This window comes from Dasypus novemcinctus, chromosome 25 (genome assembly GCF_030445035.2).
Source record: "Dasypus novemcinctus isolate mDasNov1 chromosome 25, mDasNov1.1.hap2, whole genome shotgun sequence".
Lineage (NCBI taxonomy): Eukaryota > Metazoa > Chordata > Mammalia > Cingulata > Dasypodidae > Dasypus > Dasypus novemcinctus.
Window position 1 is genome coordinate 33,918,009 of NC_080697.1, and position 21,708 is coordinate 33,939,716.

The 21,708-nt window shown below is 39.7% G+C and overlaps 1 protein-coding gene across 1 annotated transcript in view; it reads right to left on the reverse strand.

The window, feature by feature from the left end:
• The window catches only part of GRHL1 (grainyhead like transcription factor 1), a 56,083-nt gene extending 42,200 nt beyond the window's left edge, over positions 1–13,883 (reverse strand). Inside the window, exons 1-8 of the mRNA XM_004457211.4 lie at positions 13,684–13,883; positions 10,175–10,361; positions 7,671–7,741; positions 5,509–5,899; positions 4,333–4,409; positions 2,254–2,410; positions 1,959–2,070; positions 919–1,013 (exon numbers count right to left, since the gene is read on the reverse strand). Of these exons, the coding sequence (XP_004457268.1) occupies positions 919–1,013; positions 1,959–2,070; positions 2,254–2,410; positions 4,333–4,409; positions 5,509–5,899; positions 7,671–7,741; positions 10,175–10,361; positions 13,684–13,703 (1,110 nt within the window). The 5' untranslated portion in view covers positions 13,704–13,883. The remainder of the gene's footprint in view (positions 1–918; positions 1,014–1,958; positions 2,071–2,253; positions 2,411–4,332; positions 4,410–5,508; positions 5,900–7,670; positions 7,742–10,174; positions 10,362–13,683) is intronic.
• Positions 13,884–21,708: the final 7,825 nt, after the last annotated feature.

Consider the following 21,708-nt stretch of genomic DNA (forward strand, 5'->3'; position numbering starts at 1 on the left):
GAGAAAAGTATTCCTTATACTGCAACAAATACCAAAGACCAATCAAATTTTTTTAACAATTGTCAAAAAAAAATTCCAAAGAGAGAAATAAATACCAAAACTCTACTAATTTAGTGAGGAAAGGGATTACATTTAAAGGGAAGAATGCTGTGGACAAGGCAGAGATGACAAGAAAATATTTAATTTTCTTTAAAGGGGTACTAAAACCTTGATTTAGAATTACCAAAATCATCACCTGAATTGGAGGCAATTCTTCATTTGTAAAGAGTACAAGATAAGAAGAATCTTAACATGAGTTGTCTTTGTAAGGAACAAATATGAAACAAAGTATAGCTAATGATAACTTGTAAATTAAGGACTTTTCTCCAACAAGCTCAAATAACTTTATAGGCATTGTCATAATAGTCCTTACAATACCCCTAGATGGAGGGAAAAGAGAGGTATTATCTCTACAAATGAGGAAATGGAAGACAAAGTGAATGAGAAATCAGACACAAGGTCAAACAGTGAGCAGTAGCAGACTATAACTCAACAGATTCTGACATCCATTTTGATGTTTCACATACTAGACCACATGTTTTGAAATATGTTAAGAAAACTTCTCTTTTTTGGAAGAGGGGGAGTATAGAAAGGGGAGGATAATTTTATTAAGGTCTGGAAAGCTTTACTTTCAGAAAATGTAAAATAATGAAGAGAGAGAAAGTAAAGTATACAGCTGGCTCTGATAAAAGAAATGAGTCCGGTCCTGTTTTTATATGCTTCATGAATTTTGGCTACAAACTATCATCTTAGAAAAGCTTAATCTCTATTCCTTATCACAGAAATGAAAACAATGTAATAATGTAAAAAATAGCAGTTGTCAAATCATTAAACTCAAAAAGCTGGAAATATAGGATCCCCTGGGACTTTATTACATACCTTTGCTTCATCATTAATGTCCCAAGTAAAGGAAATGGCATTATAAGCAATTTCCTCTATGTTACTGATGGTATTGAAGCTTTCTTTATAGTCAGCTGTTAGGGAAATGATGAAAAAGAAAAAGAAATTAGTGATTTCTTATTTCAATATGAGAGTGTAGTAGTTCAAAGTAAGATTCAGTTTCTCATTTTATCACCTCTGCATAATCTAAATTAACATCTTGTTTGAGTTGAAAGTTATAAAAATGAAAGAAGAATCACAGAATTTTTGTAATAGAGGCAAGCTTAGAGATATTTAGTTTCATACTATTATGTCAAACTTTGGAAATTTAAGTCTAACAAGCTTAAATAATTGTCCCAAGGTCACAAAACCAGTCCATAGAGCCAAGATTAGAACTCAGTTCTTTTAATTCTTTTGAAAAGAGAGCATGGGTCTTCCAAAAGATAAAGGGGAAAAGTTACACAGACGATGGTCTTATATGAGTATTATACACAGGGCAAGAACAGAGGACTTCATAAAGCTACTACAATAAATATAAATTTGTGTTGCTGTTATGCCCCAAGTGATAAATCTCTGGGTCTAGTTAAAGATACAAGAGATGGGCAATATAGCTCAGCATATAATGAGGGAAGACTGTTAGGCAACAGCGTATCAGCAGTGTTTTATTTTATTTGTTGATTTGCTTTTTTCTCCATGTTATAATCTCCAAATAATCAGAATCTCTTAAAGAAGACATCACCCCTCAAAAAATGTACAATCTGAGAAGTGGTTAACTATTACATAAATTAGCTGCCCATTTAGCTTCTGGTCCCAGTGTTATATGGAATCCCTCTGCATGGGGTACAGGTCCTTATGAAGGAAGTAATGGTTAGACAGCACTGATTCCAGGAGGCCAAGGACAGCATTTGGAACAGATCAGTAGCTGGCACAAAAAATTCAAATGCTTTCGGCAGGAAGCCGATCACTGCCAAAAATAATTGGATTTAGAACACTGGATGCTTGCACCTCTGAGAATAAAAGCAGGCTCCTGAGCTACTTACCTATGTCAATGCATCTTTGTTTAGCAGTGTGCTGCCGGGAGTGCCAGTATTTCCAATGCCTTAACTGATCTTCTCTGCTTTTGTCTTCAGCAAACACTACCATGATCACACTCTATGAAAGAGAGTACATTAAACTATAAAGACACTAAAGGGTATCTTCTGGAAAACTTATTTAGTATTAGGTTTTACAGTTAAAGCTTAAAATTGCAATTTTAAACCCTTGTTTAGATCTACTTCAGACAGGGAAATATTAATCTCTCACTAGCTTTCTTAGAGAACCAAGAGCAGAACTTACTCGAACTTTGCTGATAGGGTGGTGGATTCCTTCATTGCTGCTCACTTCCTTTAAGGTGATAGGGTAGAATTGGCCTTTGTTCAGGTATGTCATAGTGCTATCTCCTGGCTTCTGTCGAAGTGATTTTGAAGCTTCTAGGGTATATTCAAAATTGTTCCTATGGAATGAATAGAAATGGTGAAAGCAAATCATGGTGTTTGTAACTAGCAGAGCTAATACCTGGGAATGACAGTGGTTGAAACGGAAAGTCTAAGGACATGTATGTTACTAGAAGGAAAGCTAAAAACTATAACATGGGCCTGAATAAGGTAGTAAAACCTCATGTAAAACACAAATATGGTGATATTGCATATATAAGACTGTTTTTACAAAATATAAATACTAATATACCAGCGAGAGGAAAAAGAATAGCAGCTATTTATGGCAGAAGGAAGCATAGAGAGATTGAGAAGTAATGAGTTTTGTTTGTTTCTTATTATTATTACTGGAATAATGAAAGTGCTCTAAGCATGACTGAAGTGATGCATACACAAATATGTAATGATAATGAATACCACTGACTATACACTTTGGATGGATTTATGCTTTATTAATATGTATCAGTAAAATTGATTTGTTTAAAAAATTGTTCTATGGGACAAAAGTATCATAGATCTCGCATCTCCTTTCTTAGAAGCTTCTTACATACTTTAATTCAGTCTTGAAATGTATTGATGTATTGAGATAGCAAACTACCAGTAAAAATCCAATTGATCAGACCATATTATAAGTACCATTTCCTACCTTTTCCATGATAAATATAATCTTAGATAAAAGTACTTAGAAACCTATAAATTTTCAAATCTCTCAGGTTTGAAACTATGAAATGCCCACTAGAAATTCTACGTGATGTTAACAACTAGACATTCAGAGGTTAAGGATATTAAAAACACTAATAAATGAAAAGTACTTTGGAAGGAAATCCTCACAAGACATGCTGCCAATTTGGTATTTACCTAGCAAAGGCTGCAAACAGGTGACTGGTGGTCCTTTGATTAAATTCAATTTGGTTTGCACAGCACTTCAAAAAAATTATCCTTATTTTATTTAAATATCCTTAGATAGGCACTCCACAATTCTCCTCATTTTCTATTATCTTGCACTACCACTCATAGATGCCCCAAAGTCTTTTTTAACCTTCTTAGACCAACGGTTGGCAAACTATGCCTGTTTCAGTAAATAAAATTTTATTGCCACACCACTTGTTTATGTATCATCTATGGCTGCTTTTGCACTACAAGCTGAGTAGTTTCAACAAAGACTGAATGGTCACAAAGTCTAAAATATTTACTGTCTGACTCATTACAGAAAAAGTTTGTCAAACCCTATCCCAGACCCTAAAGGCATTTGAATTTGTGACTTCTGAACCTTAAGGGAGGCCTATAAGGAATATCTCAACTCCCAAAAAATCCTAGACTTAAAAAAAAAAACTTCCATTGCAAAATATGATACACATATGAAAATGCATAAAACAAAACAAAATTATAAAGTGAAATCCTAGCCTCTTTTAAAAATCAGAAGGTGTTTATAAATGTTTCTAATTAACTTTGAAAATTTTCATATTCCCGGAGTGAGAGATAATTTTGTGATGATAAAAAGAAGAGGTTGTCAGGTTGGAAACAGGTTGACTTCATTTATTACTAGTGAGGATAATTTTCTTAAAAAGCCTTGGTATTCATGATTTTATTCCTAAATTCACAAAGAATCACAGACTTTCGGAAACAGATGGCATTGGAGATATAATTTAATCCCCTCATCTCTTCATTTAGAGTCCATTCTACAACTATCACATAAAGAAACTAAAGGGAAGAAAAATCACCAGCACCAAGAATTAAGGAAACTTGAAACATAGTTCAAAGAGTTCAAAATGAAATGAATTAAAGCAAATGTTCTCTATCAAAGATATTATCATAGTAATTGTAGTAAGGGAAAGGTAAAAGCCCACTAAAGCCACCTCTGATTTATCAATATCAAATTAACAAAAAAGAACTAAATCATAAAAGCTGAAAGTTAAAAATCAAATTAAAAGACAACTATTACCCAGAAACACTGTCAAAAACATAGTCCTCTGAATTCATGCCAGGCATCCGCAGACTGAGATCCGAGGGGAAGAAAACCTGAAATATCAATGTAATAAGCCACAACTATTTAACTGGTTCTCATGATTACTGAAGACCAAGATCTGGTACAGCACAAAAGTATGTGGCTTACAGCAACCCACTACCTTTTCAATATTGGTTTTCAAATAAAAACTTTAAATCTACAAAATAGAAAAAGGAAAAAAGAAAAAAAGCATTTTTAAAAATTTAAAAATCAATGAGAATAAGAAAAGTAAAAAGTGAAAAAGAAAATATCCATTTTTATATGTCAGCCAAGTAAATTAAGACAATGTATTTAGGGACTACCACAAAGTACCTATGATTCATTACTCCCATTTCCCATCATTCCCACACATCTCAATTCTTTTCAAACTCTACAATCTGCAATCAAAATCTTACGACTTTTAGGAATTGCCCTATCACCTTATTAAGTTAAGATACACTACCAAGTTCATACAAAGGCTAGATAGAATTGCTGTATTTTCTCAGTACAGCAACCATTCTACTCTGAACCCCAAAAGCATAGATTAATACTCTCTTCCTCCACCAAGTCTTTAACAATGCCCTCAAACATCTTTAGTACTTAACTTTTACCTGAATGAGGTATTCACCATCATAAGACCCTTAAAAGTATTTGGAATTAATTTGTAAATTTTATACAATGAATGTGTCATCAATTTCTACCTGCCTCCCTGACTATACTAAAACTAAGATCTTCCAAGCAAACACATAGATCATTTTATACAGCCAGTTGCAGAGAGTTTATTTTGATCTAGGACAAAATCTGAACAAAACAGACCATGTGAATATATCTGTAAGTCAATGAAAGATTATGTATGGGGTTCTTTTTCCCTTCCTCTAGCAAATCACTTAGCTCAAATCATAATCATTAACTCAGCAACTGGTAAGATTAGCTACGTGCTCTTGATAATAATTTCTGGTTTTATAGGTTTAGTTTACAAATTATCCCCATGGGCCTTTTCTCTTTAAAAAAATCTTTTATTCCTAATCCATTCATTTCAGGCTGAGTTTCAAACTTACGTAACAAGGAAAAGGTGGAACCCAATACTTATACAAACACACAGCCATCTTTGGAAGATGTTTTTGTTTCCTGTACCTCCTGAACGCCTTCCTTGAAGGTCTCTGAAAAGGTAGAGTCTGGAGTACGCCTTTGAGCATTTGGGGGTTGAGCACCAGAGCCGAACTGGTCACTATTAAGGTTCCTGTCAAAAACTACCACACGTTCAGTGGGCTCAGAATGATACACTGCTGGGGGGATTCCCACAGCAAAGCCATGTGGCTGGGTTTCTGTCTTGATGGAGTGGGTAGGCATCGTTGCTATGGAGACAGTGACTGTTGTATCAGGAGCTGTCAGGTGGCCTCTCTTATCAATGCCCAGCTGGTTGCCATGAGGAAGGACAATGTTAAATGGCACATTTTTCAGTACTTGTACTCTGTTTTCTCCAGCAGAAATTAGGGGCTGTTCTGTCACATTTGGCATGCTGTTTCTTTAAAAAAAGAAAAGAAAACCATGTTTTTAAGCTCAGTGCTGGTATAGTTCTTTGACAATTTTTATTTTTCTAATGACATTGAGCTGTGTAACCCAATAATAATACACATGGTAGAGACCAAGTAAACAGAAAATGGTACAACAACCCATTACTAGAGACAGAAAAATAGACTTCATAGTTATAGGTGAAGTCAAATCCAGAAGTATTAGGTAAAATTACATTTGAAATACCAGGGACTTTATTAAAAATTATCAAATTTTACTAAAGTTTGAAACTACAAATGTAATTAGAACAGTATAGAATAGTGGTTAAAATGCAGACTCTAGAGTCAGACTGCTTAGGTTCAGGTGCCGTGTGACCTTGAGCAAGTTACTTCATCTCTCTGACCAAATCCTTATATATTAAATGAGGATAATAATGGTATCTATCCTCACAAGGCTGTTATGAGAATTAAATGACATGATACACTAAAATGCTTATAATAATGTTTGGCACATATGTGTTCAAGAAGTATGAGCTATTATTAATTGGCAACTACTCTTCCTAGTACTTAAGCTTATTTGACTTTCTCGTTCATCAAAAGATAAGCTATGTTACATTGTACCAGTAGATACAATAGTATAAAATTATATAGGCTAAAAACTTTAAAGCAATTTGGTAATATTGCACATTTCAATATCAATAAAATTGTTCAAACCTTGGATCATAAATTCACTCTTAGGAAATTATCCTAAAGAAAGAGAAAAAAGAAAAAAAAAAACGAAAAAGCTATGTAGGAAGCTTTATAATAGTGAAAAACTAGATACAGCCTCAATGTCTAACAAAAGAAATATATATGACAAAAATATTTAGGTTTTGCTTTAAAATCCTACAGCAATAATCGGAAAGCAATTAACTTAAAAGTTGAGGAAGAGGAAGGGAGAGATGAAACTGGAGGCATCATGTTCATAATTGCTGAAGCTGGTAATGACTACATATGTACTTATACTATTTCTCTATTTTTGTTATTTGAAAATGTCCATATTATAAAGTCAAACACAAAGCCTTTCTCCAAAGAGTAATTATGAAGATTAAAACATCAACATAAAAAATACTAATGAAACATGCTAAGTAGAAGAAAACATACTACCAAATCTATCTGTGGATACAACCACAACCACACAAAATTTGTGCCACATCAAAATAAAGAAAACATCAGGATTGTGGGGTTTAACTGATCATTCTTTAATTTTTTAATTCTTTATTATTAATAAAACACAGATAGGACCATTTTTAAAGTACAATTAAGATGTTTATCATGGCTACATAAGTCAAGCCTTAATTTAATTTTCTGAAAGTTTTAACCCAAAATCATTTCAATAGAAGTTTGGAATGCAGTTTAATTTTCTTAAGTTTTACTTGGCTGATTATTCAACAGCCACTGGAACATAACATATTTTTAATTGGATCCCCATCTCTACCTTAAGCTGTATCCTCCTTAAGATGCCCTTAAAAACAAGCAAGCAAACACTTCACTTAAGTTATTTTGAAAACATCTTTTCTGGAGGAGCAAGTTAATGCTTTTGTTTTCTAGAAAAGGCAACTACACTTAAAGAATCATAATTAGTAAGAGGCAAATCAATAATGAAATCTGACTTTAGATGTGAAGAACCAACTTTCCTATCTCTTCCACTAGTGCTTGTTTATTTAAACAAACTTCAGTTTTATTTTTACATAAATGTGGCATTTGTCAAGTGTACCCTTCATGTTGCTGTATATTAAACGTTACCTTTTGCTGTGATCTGGCTCTGGGTGCTCAACATCTGGCTTTGCTGCTGATGACCTTCTCTCTCTCGGAACCTTATATATTAAGACACATGAAAAGAATTTAATTCTTAGTGAAGGATAGTTCATGAAGTCACAGCCCTCTATTTTACAGTAAATTCAATCATTCATTTATTTAGTCAACAAATATCTACCCAATTGCTTACTCTATACCAGGCTCTGAGGACACAAAAATGAAAGAGACAGTGTCTGCCTTCAAGGATATTACAATTTTGTCACCAGGTTGATAAATAAAAACCAACTGTTAATTAGTTGCCAAATCTCAGGGCATCAAAAATTTACTTTGTCAGTGGAGTTTGGATTTCATTTCTTAAAAAAACACCTCTGGCCTGGTTTTACCATCGACATACTATGAGAAAAAAAGGACCCTTTCAACTCTCTTAATGTTTTTTTCTATTACCCTTACTTTCAGAGCAAATACATAATCAAAAAGAACAGCTCTGTTAACAGTTTATATTTCAAGAGTCTTCATATGATACTTTGGGATTCACATGTCCATTATCCAAAGGACAAATCTAACTCAATTTATTCTATTCCTTATTGGATTCTGCTCTTCTGTGCAAAGGAGGCAAAAAGTAGGCAAATGTTATTAGAGAGTGTATTGAAGACATCAACTCAACTGAGCCTTAATCTAACTTCTACTCCAAAATTGCTAAGACATCTGAAAGTGGTTTTCAATGTGGGAATTTCATTCCTACATTCTTGTTTTACCATCAAAGGCAAAATAAATAATTGCTTTATGTAGTAACATTGTGCTTTTTAAAGCTCTACCAAGTTATTAGGTAACAATGGCTGATGCTTACATTCAAAGAACTGAAACAAATACCTCAGTTCATTTAAAAAAGAAAATAACCCTAATCATATCACAAGAAGCCTGCAAAATAGGTATTACTAAAATTGTCACCCTTTATGGACAGACATGAGGATTTATCTCCCAGTGAGGCTTAAAATACTTTTAGGACCTTTATTTAAAACACACGCATATACAGCCACCACTGTAATTAATGTTGTTACAGTGGTCTTTCTGGCACTAAATTTGTTGATTTTCTCCAATTCTCAAAAGTTTCAGCTAAAAATATGTAACTTCATAATAATATCTTAGAAACTTATTTTTATACTGACTGAGTCAATAAAACAAGCCAGAAGAAGAGCAGATATATAACTTCTACTTCAAAGGAACCCTCCATGGTTAAGCTTTCCAGGCAAGGATCTCTTCTAGCATCATTAGTTTTTAAACCAGTTTCCTTCATATTCAAAAGAAGAAAAAAAAAAAACTAAAACAACTCACCCCAATCTCTAAACACAACATTCTGGACACATGGTCTTATACTAGGAAGTGGTTAAATCTTTAATTTAGGCCCGACCCTAATTTTGATAATCAAATTATTTTCTTTGTTTCCCCTTCCCCTCTGCATTTCTTGTGTTAAGAAAAGAATACAGTGCCAATAACATAAACAATTGGCAAAGAGGCAAGTTGAGGTGAGGTTAATTATCCTATTATTTTAACTTTTCTGTAGGTTTGAAAGCTTTCAAAATAAAATGATGGCAAATATAAATTGTAAATGTATAAGTAGTGCCATAAGAGACACTGTCATTAAGAAGTTTTGCTCCATAGTTTCATTTTGCTCTTGGGAAAATTGAAAAATTCCTGTCTTTATAAGGTAGTGGTGACAACACACTGATTACACATAGGAGTTACATAGGGTAATAATGAGACAAGTGTTTTTACATGGCAAGGCTGTGCCTCAACTCAGCGCAATTTTAAACTATATCCTAAATTTTTAATAACCATCCCCAAGTACCTGCTATTGGTCAAAAAGAAGAATGCCAAAATGAATATAGCAGGAAAAGCAAAGTCCTACAGGAGGAAGCATGTTGTACAGAAAAGATGGAATTAGGCATAAACCAGACCAAGGCTGAAATCCTGGCTGTAACACATGCTAACTGTGTGACCCAAGAACTTTTCTCATCTGCAAAAAAGGAATAATAACACATATTTTGCAGGGTTTCTGTGATTTTTTTTTTCACGAATTCTACAATCAAGTTAAATAAAAAAGATTCTGTAATATCATTCTGAGACAAGGAAATCACCCTGACTACACAGGAATAAAGGCTAAATAAAGCACGTGTAAGTTAACCACAGTCTTCTCTTCACAGTAAAATGTTCAATATCAATAAGACACATCCACCATCTTCTCTTACAGTGGCTTCACCTTTCACAGAGCCAGAACAGGTGGTTACTGCACATTTTAAAAGCAATCCTTTGATTCTATGATTGTAGATTTTCAGCTTTGAACCACATTAAGTCAAAGTACTCATTAAACTATTTATAGTCAGCACAGAAGCAACTTGTGTTACATTCTACCAGCAAATTACTGTTTTATATGCTGTTGAATCAAGTGCATCTTGGACTGTTGTTAAGGATTTTTAAAGAGTAGGCAAAGCTACCTTATAATAGTCATAGAGCAAGCCTAGTGCAGCTGCACTGTCTTCATCTCCATTGATGCTCATCATCGCTTTGGTTGCTGCAGTGAGAGGGTTTTCCAGGAAAGATTTCCAGGCTTCATCCTCACTAGTGTAGGAGCGACGCTGTGGATAAAGTGCTTCATTCTGAAGAACCAACACTGGCCGTTTGCTTTAGAGAAATAAAAAAGTATCCATACTTTTCTTCTGCAAGGCATCTATAAGCTAATTTTTAAAGACCCAAACAACCAAATCCTCGACATTCCCACAATATTGTTTTATCAATGACTCTAGTAAATCAAATTCAGACAAGACCAGAGGACAACCCACTTTAATGCAGACCAATGGACTGTCCAGGAAGACAGAAGGTATTTTGGCAGCCAGGCAACCTGTAGTTAACCTATGCATTGTGTGAACCCAGACTGTAACATTTGGTCAAAAAACAACCAAAGAAAAATGCTCCAAGAAAATGTCAACCTATTCAAACACTCTACAAAAACAAACATAAGGATGATATAAGGAAAAACAGAATATTTATTCTCTTTGGGCACATACAATCAGGACTGTACCCTCTTAAAAAAGAGTATATAAGATTTAATCATCCTCCTACATGTTATTTCTCTTTTTCTCCTGTTAAGGCCCATGTCTTAAAAAAATTTTTCCTATCTGAAAAAAGGAGGGGGTAGAGGTGGAGGAAAAAGAGGGATTTTAAAAAAAATCCTTGGGGGTATATGAGAAAGTTGGAATATTCTACCAAAGATGAAGAGATTGAGCAAGGAATGTGGTTAAAGGGGACTATAAATCAATAAAAGAGGCATAATTTTCTGATGAGGGAGTTTATCTGTTTATCTTAGAGATAAACACTTAATCTACAACAATAAATGAAGTCACTGAAAAAAGAAAAATAGTGGAGAATCTGTTTTTACAAATCACTAGTTTTCCACACTGAGTAAGAAGTCTTTCCTTTTAAAACTGTTGTTTGGTGGGGGAAAAAAGTCCAGAAAATGAACTGAAATCTTAGTGAAGCTTTATAGATTTAATTTAAAAGATTAAAGCAAACATTACCAATTCCAAAATCTTGAAATGTAAACAGTCTCAACAACTGTTCAGTTGGTACTATTTAAAAAGTCAATAAAAAGAAAAAGTGGAACACTAACTCTAGTAAAATGAAGCCGCTTTCTTTTAAAAGGAAAAAAATTACTGTTCGGAGCTACTCTGGATTATCACTATTCTAACAAGCAAATATAAGGATCATTTCTTATTGCAACACACAAGTAAGATATGTAAATGGCCTAAAGGTGACCTGCCTACTCTAAAAGTGAATGTGAAAACATTGATTATCTTTTCAAATAATCAACAAAGGTTAGGGTTTGGCAGTCACTCAGCCCCTTTAAAAAAAGATATAGATTTAGAAAAAGGAGAACAACTTTGAAAAAGGAAAAATAAATCCAACAACTTAATTTATTCTTAGCCAAAACTCAGTATTATTTCAGAGCCAATTTTTTCACATAAAGCCTTATGGAGCTTATATTTGGTAAGAAAAAGAAGTCTTTAGGTGGTGTACTATTTTAACACAAGACAAACAAAATGGGTTGTTCAAAGAAGACAGTTTGTTTAAAAATGGAAAAGACTGTTTATACAAACCTTAAAGAAGAAAAAAATATATAAAGGGGCATTCCCTGATCCATCATGAAGAGAGTATAATAGCTACTGAATCAGTGATACCTTGTGGGGATTTACCGGTGTACTTCTAAACTATTATTAATAGTGTAATAGGTACTTCCAGAACATTATAAGAACACTTGGCTCATTCAATTCCTCTAATGCTAGTTTTTCAGCCTCTTTTCTTCTCTGTCACATCCCAAATTTATATAAGCAACAAAAAAATAAATTTCTTTTGCAAATGATTTTACCTTCATAATCACTCCAAAGGTGTCTTATATATCGATACAAAGTGTGTATAGGCCATAATTTTAGCTTTGCAAATTTTGCCCTATCTAACACGTAAGTCAAGAAATAAACACAAAACCAGTTGCCTTTCTTAGTCTGATTTCCTCATACAACAGGCTAAAGGAATATCATCGTTTTCAGGTAAGTCTTTAACATTTCAACAATGATCTCTGAGAAACTTCTGGAATATAAAAACTTTTGCATATTCTACAACTCAAAAATAATCCATTTAAAATATTCCATAAATAATATCAATCGTCTAATATAGAAAAAGAGCTCACTTGAACAAATGATCCTTAACAAAAAATTATAAAATTGAAGAGGGTACCTAGCTGGCCTGGATTTACTGATCTGAAATATACTGATTCATTTGGTGCCATATACTTTATATATAGAGAGAGATTTTTGTTATTTTGGAATTTTATATTTACGGAAAAACTGTAAAGAAGATACAGAAATATCCCTCCCCCAGTTTTCCACATTACTTTTGTCAACGCGCTTCTTTTCGTCGCAAAGTAATTTCAAGAGGCATATAAACAGTACTTTCTAGTTTATTGCCCTGATTTAGAAGTTTCACCCCTTGATGTTTCCGAGCATTTAATTACCATCAATGGTCCAAGTGGCAAAATAACTCCTGCAGCGATTTTCTCACTCTCCCAGCCACCCGGGACCTCCACGCACTCCCACCTTCCCCTCACATTCTATTTCCTGGGCGTTCGAGCCGGTCTGCCGAATCACCCCGTTTAGAGACCTGAGAGTACCGGGTGAAGTCTGTCTAGCCTGCTGAAGAGCGCGTCTCAGGAAATCTGTTAGTCCATCTGGGCCCGGGAGGAGACTCCAGGAGGGGGGCAGGAGGCGAGCGGCGATTCGGGAGCTGCCCGCGACCCGCGCGGACCCCTGGCCAGGGAGCGAGGCTGCGGCGCCCCGACTCTGCCCGCTCCAGCCTCGCCGTCACGGGGAGAGAGGGGCCCCGAGACCCCTCCCCACAGCCCCCCTGTTACGGGGGTGACAGCGGCGTCCCGACTCCTCCCTCCCACAGCCCCGCCGTCATGGGGGAGACAGAGGTGCCCCGGCTCTCTCCGCCACAGCCCCGCCGTCCTGGGGTGACAGAGGCGGCCGCCCCTGCCCACTGGGGTCCGCCCGGCGCCGAGGCCCGGGGAGGCAGGGACAGCGGGAGGAGGAAGAGCCCGCTCAGGTGTCGGGTTTCCCACAGCCAAGGGTCTCCTCCCGGGCCGCTTCGAGGAAACAAAGAGGCGGGGAAGGGGTCGAGGGCCCGGGGAGGCGGCAGGGGAAGGCGAGCCGTCCCCGACGCGCGCCCCGTCGCACCTGCCGCGCCTCGGCCCGGGTCCCGGCGGCAGCGGCGGGACACGCGACGCCGGCACCGCCAGCGGCGCGGCCCGGCAGCCGGCGACGCCCCCTCGCCGCCCCGCAGCCCCCGGAGTCCGCGCGCTCCCGGCCGAGGGCGGCGCGGGTCCGGGGGTTCGGGGCCGGGGCCGGCGCCTCAGACCTCGACCCCGGCCGCCGGGCGCCGCGCCCGCACTCACTTGTCGTATTCCTGTGTCATCTCGCTCGCTCGCCGCGGCCGGGCCGCAGAACTGGACTTTCGGGTTGGGACAGTACACCCGATCCGGCGGGGGGGTGGGGGAGGCGGCGGCGGCCGGCAAGTCCGGAGCAGCGGCCCCGACGGGTTGGGTTCGCTTTTCTCGCTCTCTGAGCCGGCTCCGCGCGGGCTGCGCGCCTTGGGGGGCCCGGGCCCGGCCTCCGATTGGCTGGCGGCGCCCCGGCCCGGGGGCGGGGCCTGCGGGGCGGGGCGGCCGGCAGCGCCGCCCGATTAGTCGGCGAGCCGGGGCCAGGGAGGGGCCGGCGCGCGGCGGGGCTCGGGGCGGCGCGCTCCCGCGCTCGTGGCCGTCCCCGCCCGCCCCGGCTGGCGTCGGCGCTCCGCGGCTCCTGACGCGGGTCTGCCACCCCTGCCGCAGACCTCGCGGCGGAACCTCCTTATCCCGCCCTTACGCCCTCGGTCGCCCCAGCGCCCTTCCTCCGCCTCTTCCATCACAGATCCCTCCGCGTCCAGTCCCCGCCATTGCCAAGGGCACCCTCTGCCCCTCTTGGGGTCTCTGAACGCCCACCCTCGTTCGCGCACTCTTCTCTTGCAGGTCCCACATCCACTTACTTGCTGAGTCCTTTGACTTTTACCTGAGAAATACCTCAGAACCCCGCCCTCCTTCCTCTCCTTGCCCCCCACAGCCGTCTGGTTTCAGACCTTTCCGCTCCCCCACCTGTGTAACCCATGTCCGCTACGTGACAGTCACTGGAAAACGGCTCCGGTCTCCTAACTTGTTTTCCAGCGCCTGGAAGCTTGGGTAGTTTGCAAGGTGGTCATATCGGTCTCTCCTGAGCTTTCTTCTACCCGAATGCCTGGCCCTCCCTCTCCCCACCTTCCTCTGGACCCCACCTCACTCCTAGGCCCGACCAGTCTCTCAGTTCTTACCTCTGCCTTGCTCTTCGTTCTCTCAGGATCACCCATCTGCGCTTCAGCACTCCCACCCACCACTCCCTTCCCCACAGTGCTGCTCCCTGTCTCCATTTTGCCACGTCCTGGCAACCCGATTGCAGTCTCACCACCTCTGACCACCAGCTTCTGTTCATTTCCGCCTCTATCCCTGGCCCAAATTTTCCTTCCCAAGATAGAGCTCTCCTCCAGGGTCTGCCCATTCGTTATTGATCGACCCATTCACTATATGCCAGGCACTATTCTAGACGCTGGGGAGAAGGCAGTGAACAAAACTAAAATTCCCTGCCTTCATCCAGCATCCTAGTTGGAGGCAACAGACAATAAGCAAATAAGTAAATTATATGGGCTATTAGAAAGTGACAAGTTCTACTGGAGAAAAAGCAGAGCTGGTAGACAGAAAATGTGGGATGAGTTGGGGTTTCAGAGAACTGGAGGAGATGAGGCAGTGAGCCATGCAGACCCTTGGGCAATGAGTGGCCCAGGCAGATGCACAGCCAGGCAAAGGCCAATAGGTGGGAGCTCATCAGATGTGTTCAGCCAAAGGCAGGGAAACCAATGTGGCTAGAGGAAGATAAAAGAGAGGAGTAGGGGAGATGCGCCAGAGAGGTAGTGGGGACAGGACAGCCATTCACATAGGGCACCGTAGGCTCCTCAAAAGGCCTTTTTTAAAACTCTGAGTGAGATAGCGACTTCATTCTACCTCATGTTTTAAAATAATCTGGCTGCATAGGGGAACACAAGTGTAATAGTACAGGCAAGAGGTAAAATAGCTCCACCTAGGCTGGTAATGGAGGAAGTGGTGAGAGGTGGTTGAACCAACAGGTAGAGCCAACAGGATTTCCTGAAACTTGGATATGGCGTATGAGAGCAAAAGAAAGTCAAGGCAGACTGACAGACCTTGGCAACAGCAATCACCACCCAACACACACCCACAATGTCTCAGCCTTCAAAAACCTATAGCTAACAGATCTCTAAGAACCAAGCAGGACCCTGGACCAAAGCCCACTCACTAGACTATATGAACATTGCTCAGTGTTGAAAGGAAGTGTGACATCCAGAAAGTAGCTGGCAGAACAAAGAACTAGCTCTGCAATTCTCCCAATTCCACATCCCCTTTAGTTAGCCTGATCTGGAAGCTGTAAAGATGCTCTAGACTCAATAGATGAAAACCCCTAGGTAAACTGTGGGGTACTCTGTAAAAAGAGGATTATAATCACAAAGGCAATCATAAAGAAAAGTTTCACTTTCAAACAAACAAAAGAAAGTCAAGGAAGACTACAAGGTTTTCAGCTGGGCAACTGGAAGGAATGATCTAGTTCCTGGAGAAGATTTGAAGAAGACCAGATGTTCTATTTTTGACATGTTAAGTTTGAGATTTGTATTTGAGACTCAAGTAGATGTATTGGGTTGGATATGAGTCTGGAGAAGTCTGGGTTGAAGGTGTTCATCTGGGAGGCGCCAGCCTGTAAATAGTATTTAGAGCCTTGAGATGGGCTGAGATTTCCACAGCAGTGAAGGAAGAAAACATGGACCAAGACTGACTCCTGGAGCCTCCAACATAGAGAAGCTGTGAAGCAGAAGAGCCAACAGAGGAGAAGGGAAAGAAGAGGCCACGGGGGTAGAAGGAAAATCAAAGTGTGGAAGCCAAGTGAAGAAAATGAAACAAGGAGAAAGGAGTTGTCAACTGGGTTCACACTCTGCCAGTAAGTCAAAAGAGGATTTAGCAATATGGAGGTCACTAGTGCTTGTTATTCCACGCCAGCTGCCACTCATCTGTTCTCACCATCTTCTTGCTTCCTGTTCTCTCGCCCCTCAGGACCTAACTTATTCACTACAGACTCACTTCTTTCGGTCATATTCTGCCATCTCCACTTCAAGTCTAGATGCAATACTGGAGCCCTGGATCTGTTCCTTTTTTTTTCTTATTCACTAGTCCCTTATTTAAATAAATTATTTACATGTTAAAAGGAAGTTAGTTTAAGAAATATATTAATAATAGTACAGATGGCACGTTGATACAGTACAAATAATTGGAGTGTTGAAATGACTAAGGTTGGGAAACAATGTCTCTTTCCCTCCTCTTCCTCTAATCCATCTCCAAGCCAGAGTGACCTTTATAAAACATAAGTCTTAGATTATGTCACTCTATTACACTCAAGAAGCAGGGTAAAGTGTAAACTATAATGTAAACTACTGACCATGGTTAACAGCAATACTTCAATATGTGTTCATCAGCGTAACCAATATACCATACTCATGAAAGATGTTGTTAATGGGGAAAAGTGGGGGAGGGAGAGGGGTATATGGGAATCCACCTATATTTTTTCAGCTTCTTTAAAAATTAAAAAATGAAAAAATTTTTTAAAAGTCTTAACTCCTTAGTGTGGTGTATAAGCAAACACCTCAACCTGACCTTTTGCAATTCTGCTGCTTTCCATACTGTTCACCACCACTCCTCATTTCCTGTCTGGGCTTAGCAAACTCGCTTCAACTTTCCGAACTCAGTAGACCTCTCCATCCCCCCAAGTGGTCTTCCCTGACCCCTCCAGGCCAGTTGGATGTTCTGTGTGCACCCCCACATTCATTACAGCGTTTACAGTATTCTATTTTTTTTTAGGTAACAAGGCCAGGGATTGAACCCAGGACGTCGTATGTGGGAAGCCAGCGCTCAATCACTGAGCTACACTGGCTCTCCTGAACTGGCTTTTTTGTTTGTTTGCTTGTTTTTGTTTTTAGGAGGTTTTGGGATCAAACCCAGGAACCCAGGACATCCTATGTGGGAAGCAGGCACTCAACCACTTGAGCTACATCTGCTCTCCTTATTCTACTTTTTATAAGCTATATTCTTTTAGTGCATTTGTCTCCACAATAGGGTAAGCTCTTCAAGAGAAGGCAGGGATTGTATCTCTTTCTTTTTTATAACCCTAACTCCTGGAATCTATATACCTAGAAAATAGCCAGGAAATATTTATTGAATGGATACATTCCTCTGCTAGCATCCATTCTGCCTGTCAGTTTTCTCCCTTCTATGCTATATCTAGGATTGATGTAAATGGCCCTCCCATTGCAGAAGACTTAAGGCTTCGTGTTTCAGTTCAAATGTCTGATATCTTGTAGGTGAAAAATGAATATGGGATGAATGAATACATATCAAACCATAAGATAAAAAACAAGAACAATGGGATCAAAGTATTTGATCACAGATATAATAATTAAAATAAAATTTTATTCATTTATAAATTTTAAAATTTGTTTATGGGATTGTTTAGTTTGTTTCTAATAGCTTTCTAAAACATGTTAAAAATCAATGTGCTATTGGCAATAACTTCTTGATTTTTTAAATCTTTTTTACTATTTTTAAACTATAAAAATAATATAATCTCATAATTAAATACATAAGCAAAAAGAGAGGTAAGAAAGACATTTAAGAAATACAGAAGGATAGAGAGTGCAAACTAACTCTCCCCTTCATCCCCAGTCTATCTTCCCACTAGTAAAGATTTTTGTCTATCTTTCCAGGTATTTGCTGTGTATATACAAGCATTCATATGTTTTTGTTTTATTACACAAAATGGGACTCAGCCTATTCACAATGCTCTGCAGCTTGCCCATTTTCAATTCTTATATTTTAAAATTTTCCATATCAGCACATGTACTTCTACTGAACTTTTAAAAAATGGTTGTGTATTATTCTTCTCTGAATGTGTAAGTAGACACTATTGTTTTTCCCCCCAGCTTTTCATAATTACAAATATTCTGCAATAAACATCCCTCATTACATTTTTTTTTAAAGATTTATTTATTTATTTCTCTCCCCTCCCCCCCCACCCCGGTTGTCTGTTCTCTGTGTCTATTTGCTGCGTGTTCTTTGGCCGCTTCTGTTGTTGTCAGCGGCATGGGAATCTGTGTTTCTTTTTGTTGCATCATCTTCTGTCAGTTCTCCGTGTGTGCGGCACCATTCCAGGGCAGGCTGCACTTTCTTTCACGCTGGGCGGCTCTCCTTATGGGGCTCACTCCTTGCGCGTGGGGCTCCCCTACGCGGGGACACCCCTGCGTGGCAGGGCACTCCTTGCGCACATCAGTACTGTGCGTGGGCCAGCTCCACACGGGCCAAGGAGGCCCGGGGTTTGAACTGCGGACCTTCCATGTGGTAGACGGACGCCCTATCCATTGGGCCAAGTCCGCTTCCCCCTCATTACATTTTTACACACTTGAAGGAGAATAGCCTCTATATAAATTCCTAGAACTGGAGCTACTGGGGGAAAAGGTATGCACATTTGCAATTTTGATCAATCTTTCCAAATTGTTCTCCACAAGGCTGCTGCCATTTAGACTCCTGTCTATTGTGCCTCAACCCTCATCAACGATGTGCTTTATCAAACTCTTTCAGCTTCACCAGTCTATTAGATGAACAATAGTATCTAATTGTTTTGATGTGCATTTTTAAAAATTATGACTGAAGCTTGAGCATCTTTTTAAATTGTCTAGCTATAACCTCTTTAAGCTCAAGGAAGGGGTAGTGGGTTTTAAGAGAAGGAGGATCTTTGAGGATACCTTCCCAAGGCTTCAGAGCAGGGACCTAATTTTTGGGCCTCTCCCCCATTGGAGACCATGTGGTGCTAGATAAAGGGAAGCAAAAAGTCAGGGAGGTAGTAGAATGATAAGATCCCAAGGGTTCCAGCCCAGGTTCTTCCCCTGACCAGCAGGTGACTTCAGTCATGTCTTTTCTATCTGAACCTCAGTAAAAAGAAGAAGTTGGATGGGTTATCTGGCCTCCCAGCTCCAACATCTCATCACTCTGAGAATGGTAGCTAAGAATACTTCTGATCATAGCTACACACGGTTCACAAGCTTCTTAGCCCGGCATTCAAGTAAGTGCCGTCTCAATCTGGCCCAGCATAATTTAGAAATTTGTCCCCATAAACCACCACCAATACCCCATGCTCCTGTCACAGTGTTCCTTGAACACATCTCGTGATTTCAGGCCTCTAGGCTTCCATCTTCTTTAAAGATCAGGAGGACAGGAATCCTGTCCTCTTCCTCCATGTGCCTGTTTATTGGGCATGCAACCTCACAGCATCCTACCAGCCATTTCTAGGGTCCATCACATTCAGGGAACCTCAACTCTCATGAAACCGCCTATATTCAAGGAACATCTCAAGTAGTTTGAAAGATAACACGAGAGCCTCCCACTCTGACCTCTGCGCTGTGCCCTGACATCCAAGAGTCTGTCCTTTTCTTTCCAGTTCACCAGAGCCTTTGTGCCTCATGCTGCTTTCCAGTGACTCTTGGGAGATGAAAGTCTTTCTACTCCTCAGAAACAGGGTGTGGAAGGCAAAGAGGGCTGTCTCCACCTTCACGTCCTAACTTGGTGACTTAGGAAAGTCAATTAATCTCTGAGCCTCAGCTTCCTCAACCATGGAACAGGGGATAATTATCCCTATCACAACAATTTTTGTTTTATGAAAAATGTCTCTGACAATGCCAGGCACATTATAGGATATCAATAAATGTTGAAATTTCCACCTCCCTGTTTTTCCTTACTATGTTGTAAGTGGCTTAAGGGACAGAAACTAAGCCTTACGTGAAAAAAAAAAAAAAAAGCCCTTCATCATGTAGCAAGGGGGTAAACATATTGTAGAGGACCGATAATTATTGCTGTTATTCAGAATGGTAACAACATTAACTTTCTCTCAGCAGTGCTCAGTGTTCAAAGAGATCACATTCCTGAGCTCATTTGAGTCTTAAAACAACTCTCGGAGATAAACAGGAGGATGCCCTTCTTGTGGATAGAGAAATGAGGTCCAGAGAGACCAAACAACGTATCTGAAGTCTCATGACTGGTCATTTCAGGGCTTGAACCCAGATATCCTGTTTTCAAATTCCACAATTTCCTTCTGTGTGGTGGTGCTGCTGATATTTGAGTATTGCTGTGGGATATTCTGGGTCTAGCCTAAGGCCCCAGTATAGAGCAGTCCAGACATATTAAATGTAGCAAAGCCATGGCTGCTTCTTCCTAGTGACAATATGTGGTTTGGGAGATGGCATGTGACCTCTCCATTTTTTAGTATCCACACACTCTAATTTAAAATGTTCTAATGACATTGCCATGAATTTAGTTGTGAAGGTTTTTATCCCCTTTTCTCACCATGCCTACTTGCTACGACCAGGATGACTTTAGTCTCAGGTGGGTCTTGTCACGCACCTGGAACTTGATCCAGACTCAGTCACCAGGAAACCAGCGGCTCTCTACATTTCTAAAAGGGGGCAGAAGCAGCTAAGTTGAGGTGGGTGTCACCCACTTGCTGGCAACCAGAAGAACCTAGATATCTCACATTCTTTTCCGATGGCTTCACTGTAGATCAATCATTCCAGGGAAGGCTCAACAGTTGCAACACGCTACCAGAAAGCCCTAGGCTTGGGAACACTGGTCTTAACCTACAGTAAACTTCTCTTGCCTGTGACTAACACTAAGTGAGCCGTAGACATTACACGTAATGCCATTTCAAGAAAACACCCCAGATAGGGCACTACCTCACATTTACATATTTTGCCCTTTGAATAAAAGATTACTCATGGTAAAGTACCACTTTCATTATAAAATAATGTTCATTTAAAATTGTTGTAGCATCTCAAACCACATTTTAAGACAAGAGAGATATTATCCCCACTTTACAGTAAGGAACCAGCAAGGAAGGGTTAAGTCATTTGCCCCAATTTTATATTTCATTAACTCAGTTTTTACAGTAGTCCTTCCCCAGTCGGGTTTCCTTTGCTTGACATTTTAGCATTTTTGGATTTTTGAGTATACCTTTTGTATAACTTTTCTGTAGAGGTAGACCGAGACTATTGATTCCAATATTGGGGATTTTATTGGTGGTAGGGAAAGGAAAAACTGGAGTCGAACAAAGAAAAGAGAAAAAATCAGAAGACTTTTTTAAAAAAAATTTTTGGAGGTACAGGAGATTGAACCCAGGACCTTGTCATGGAAGCAGGTGCTCAACCACTGAGCTACATCTGCTCCCAAAGAGAGTTCAGTTTTTTGCTTGTTTTGTTT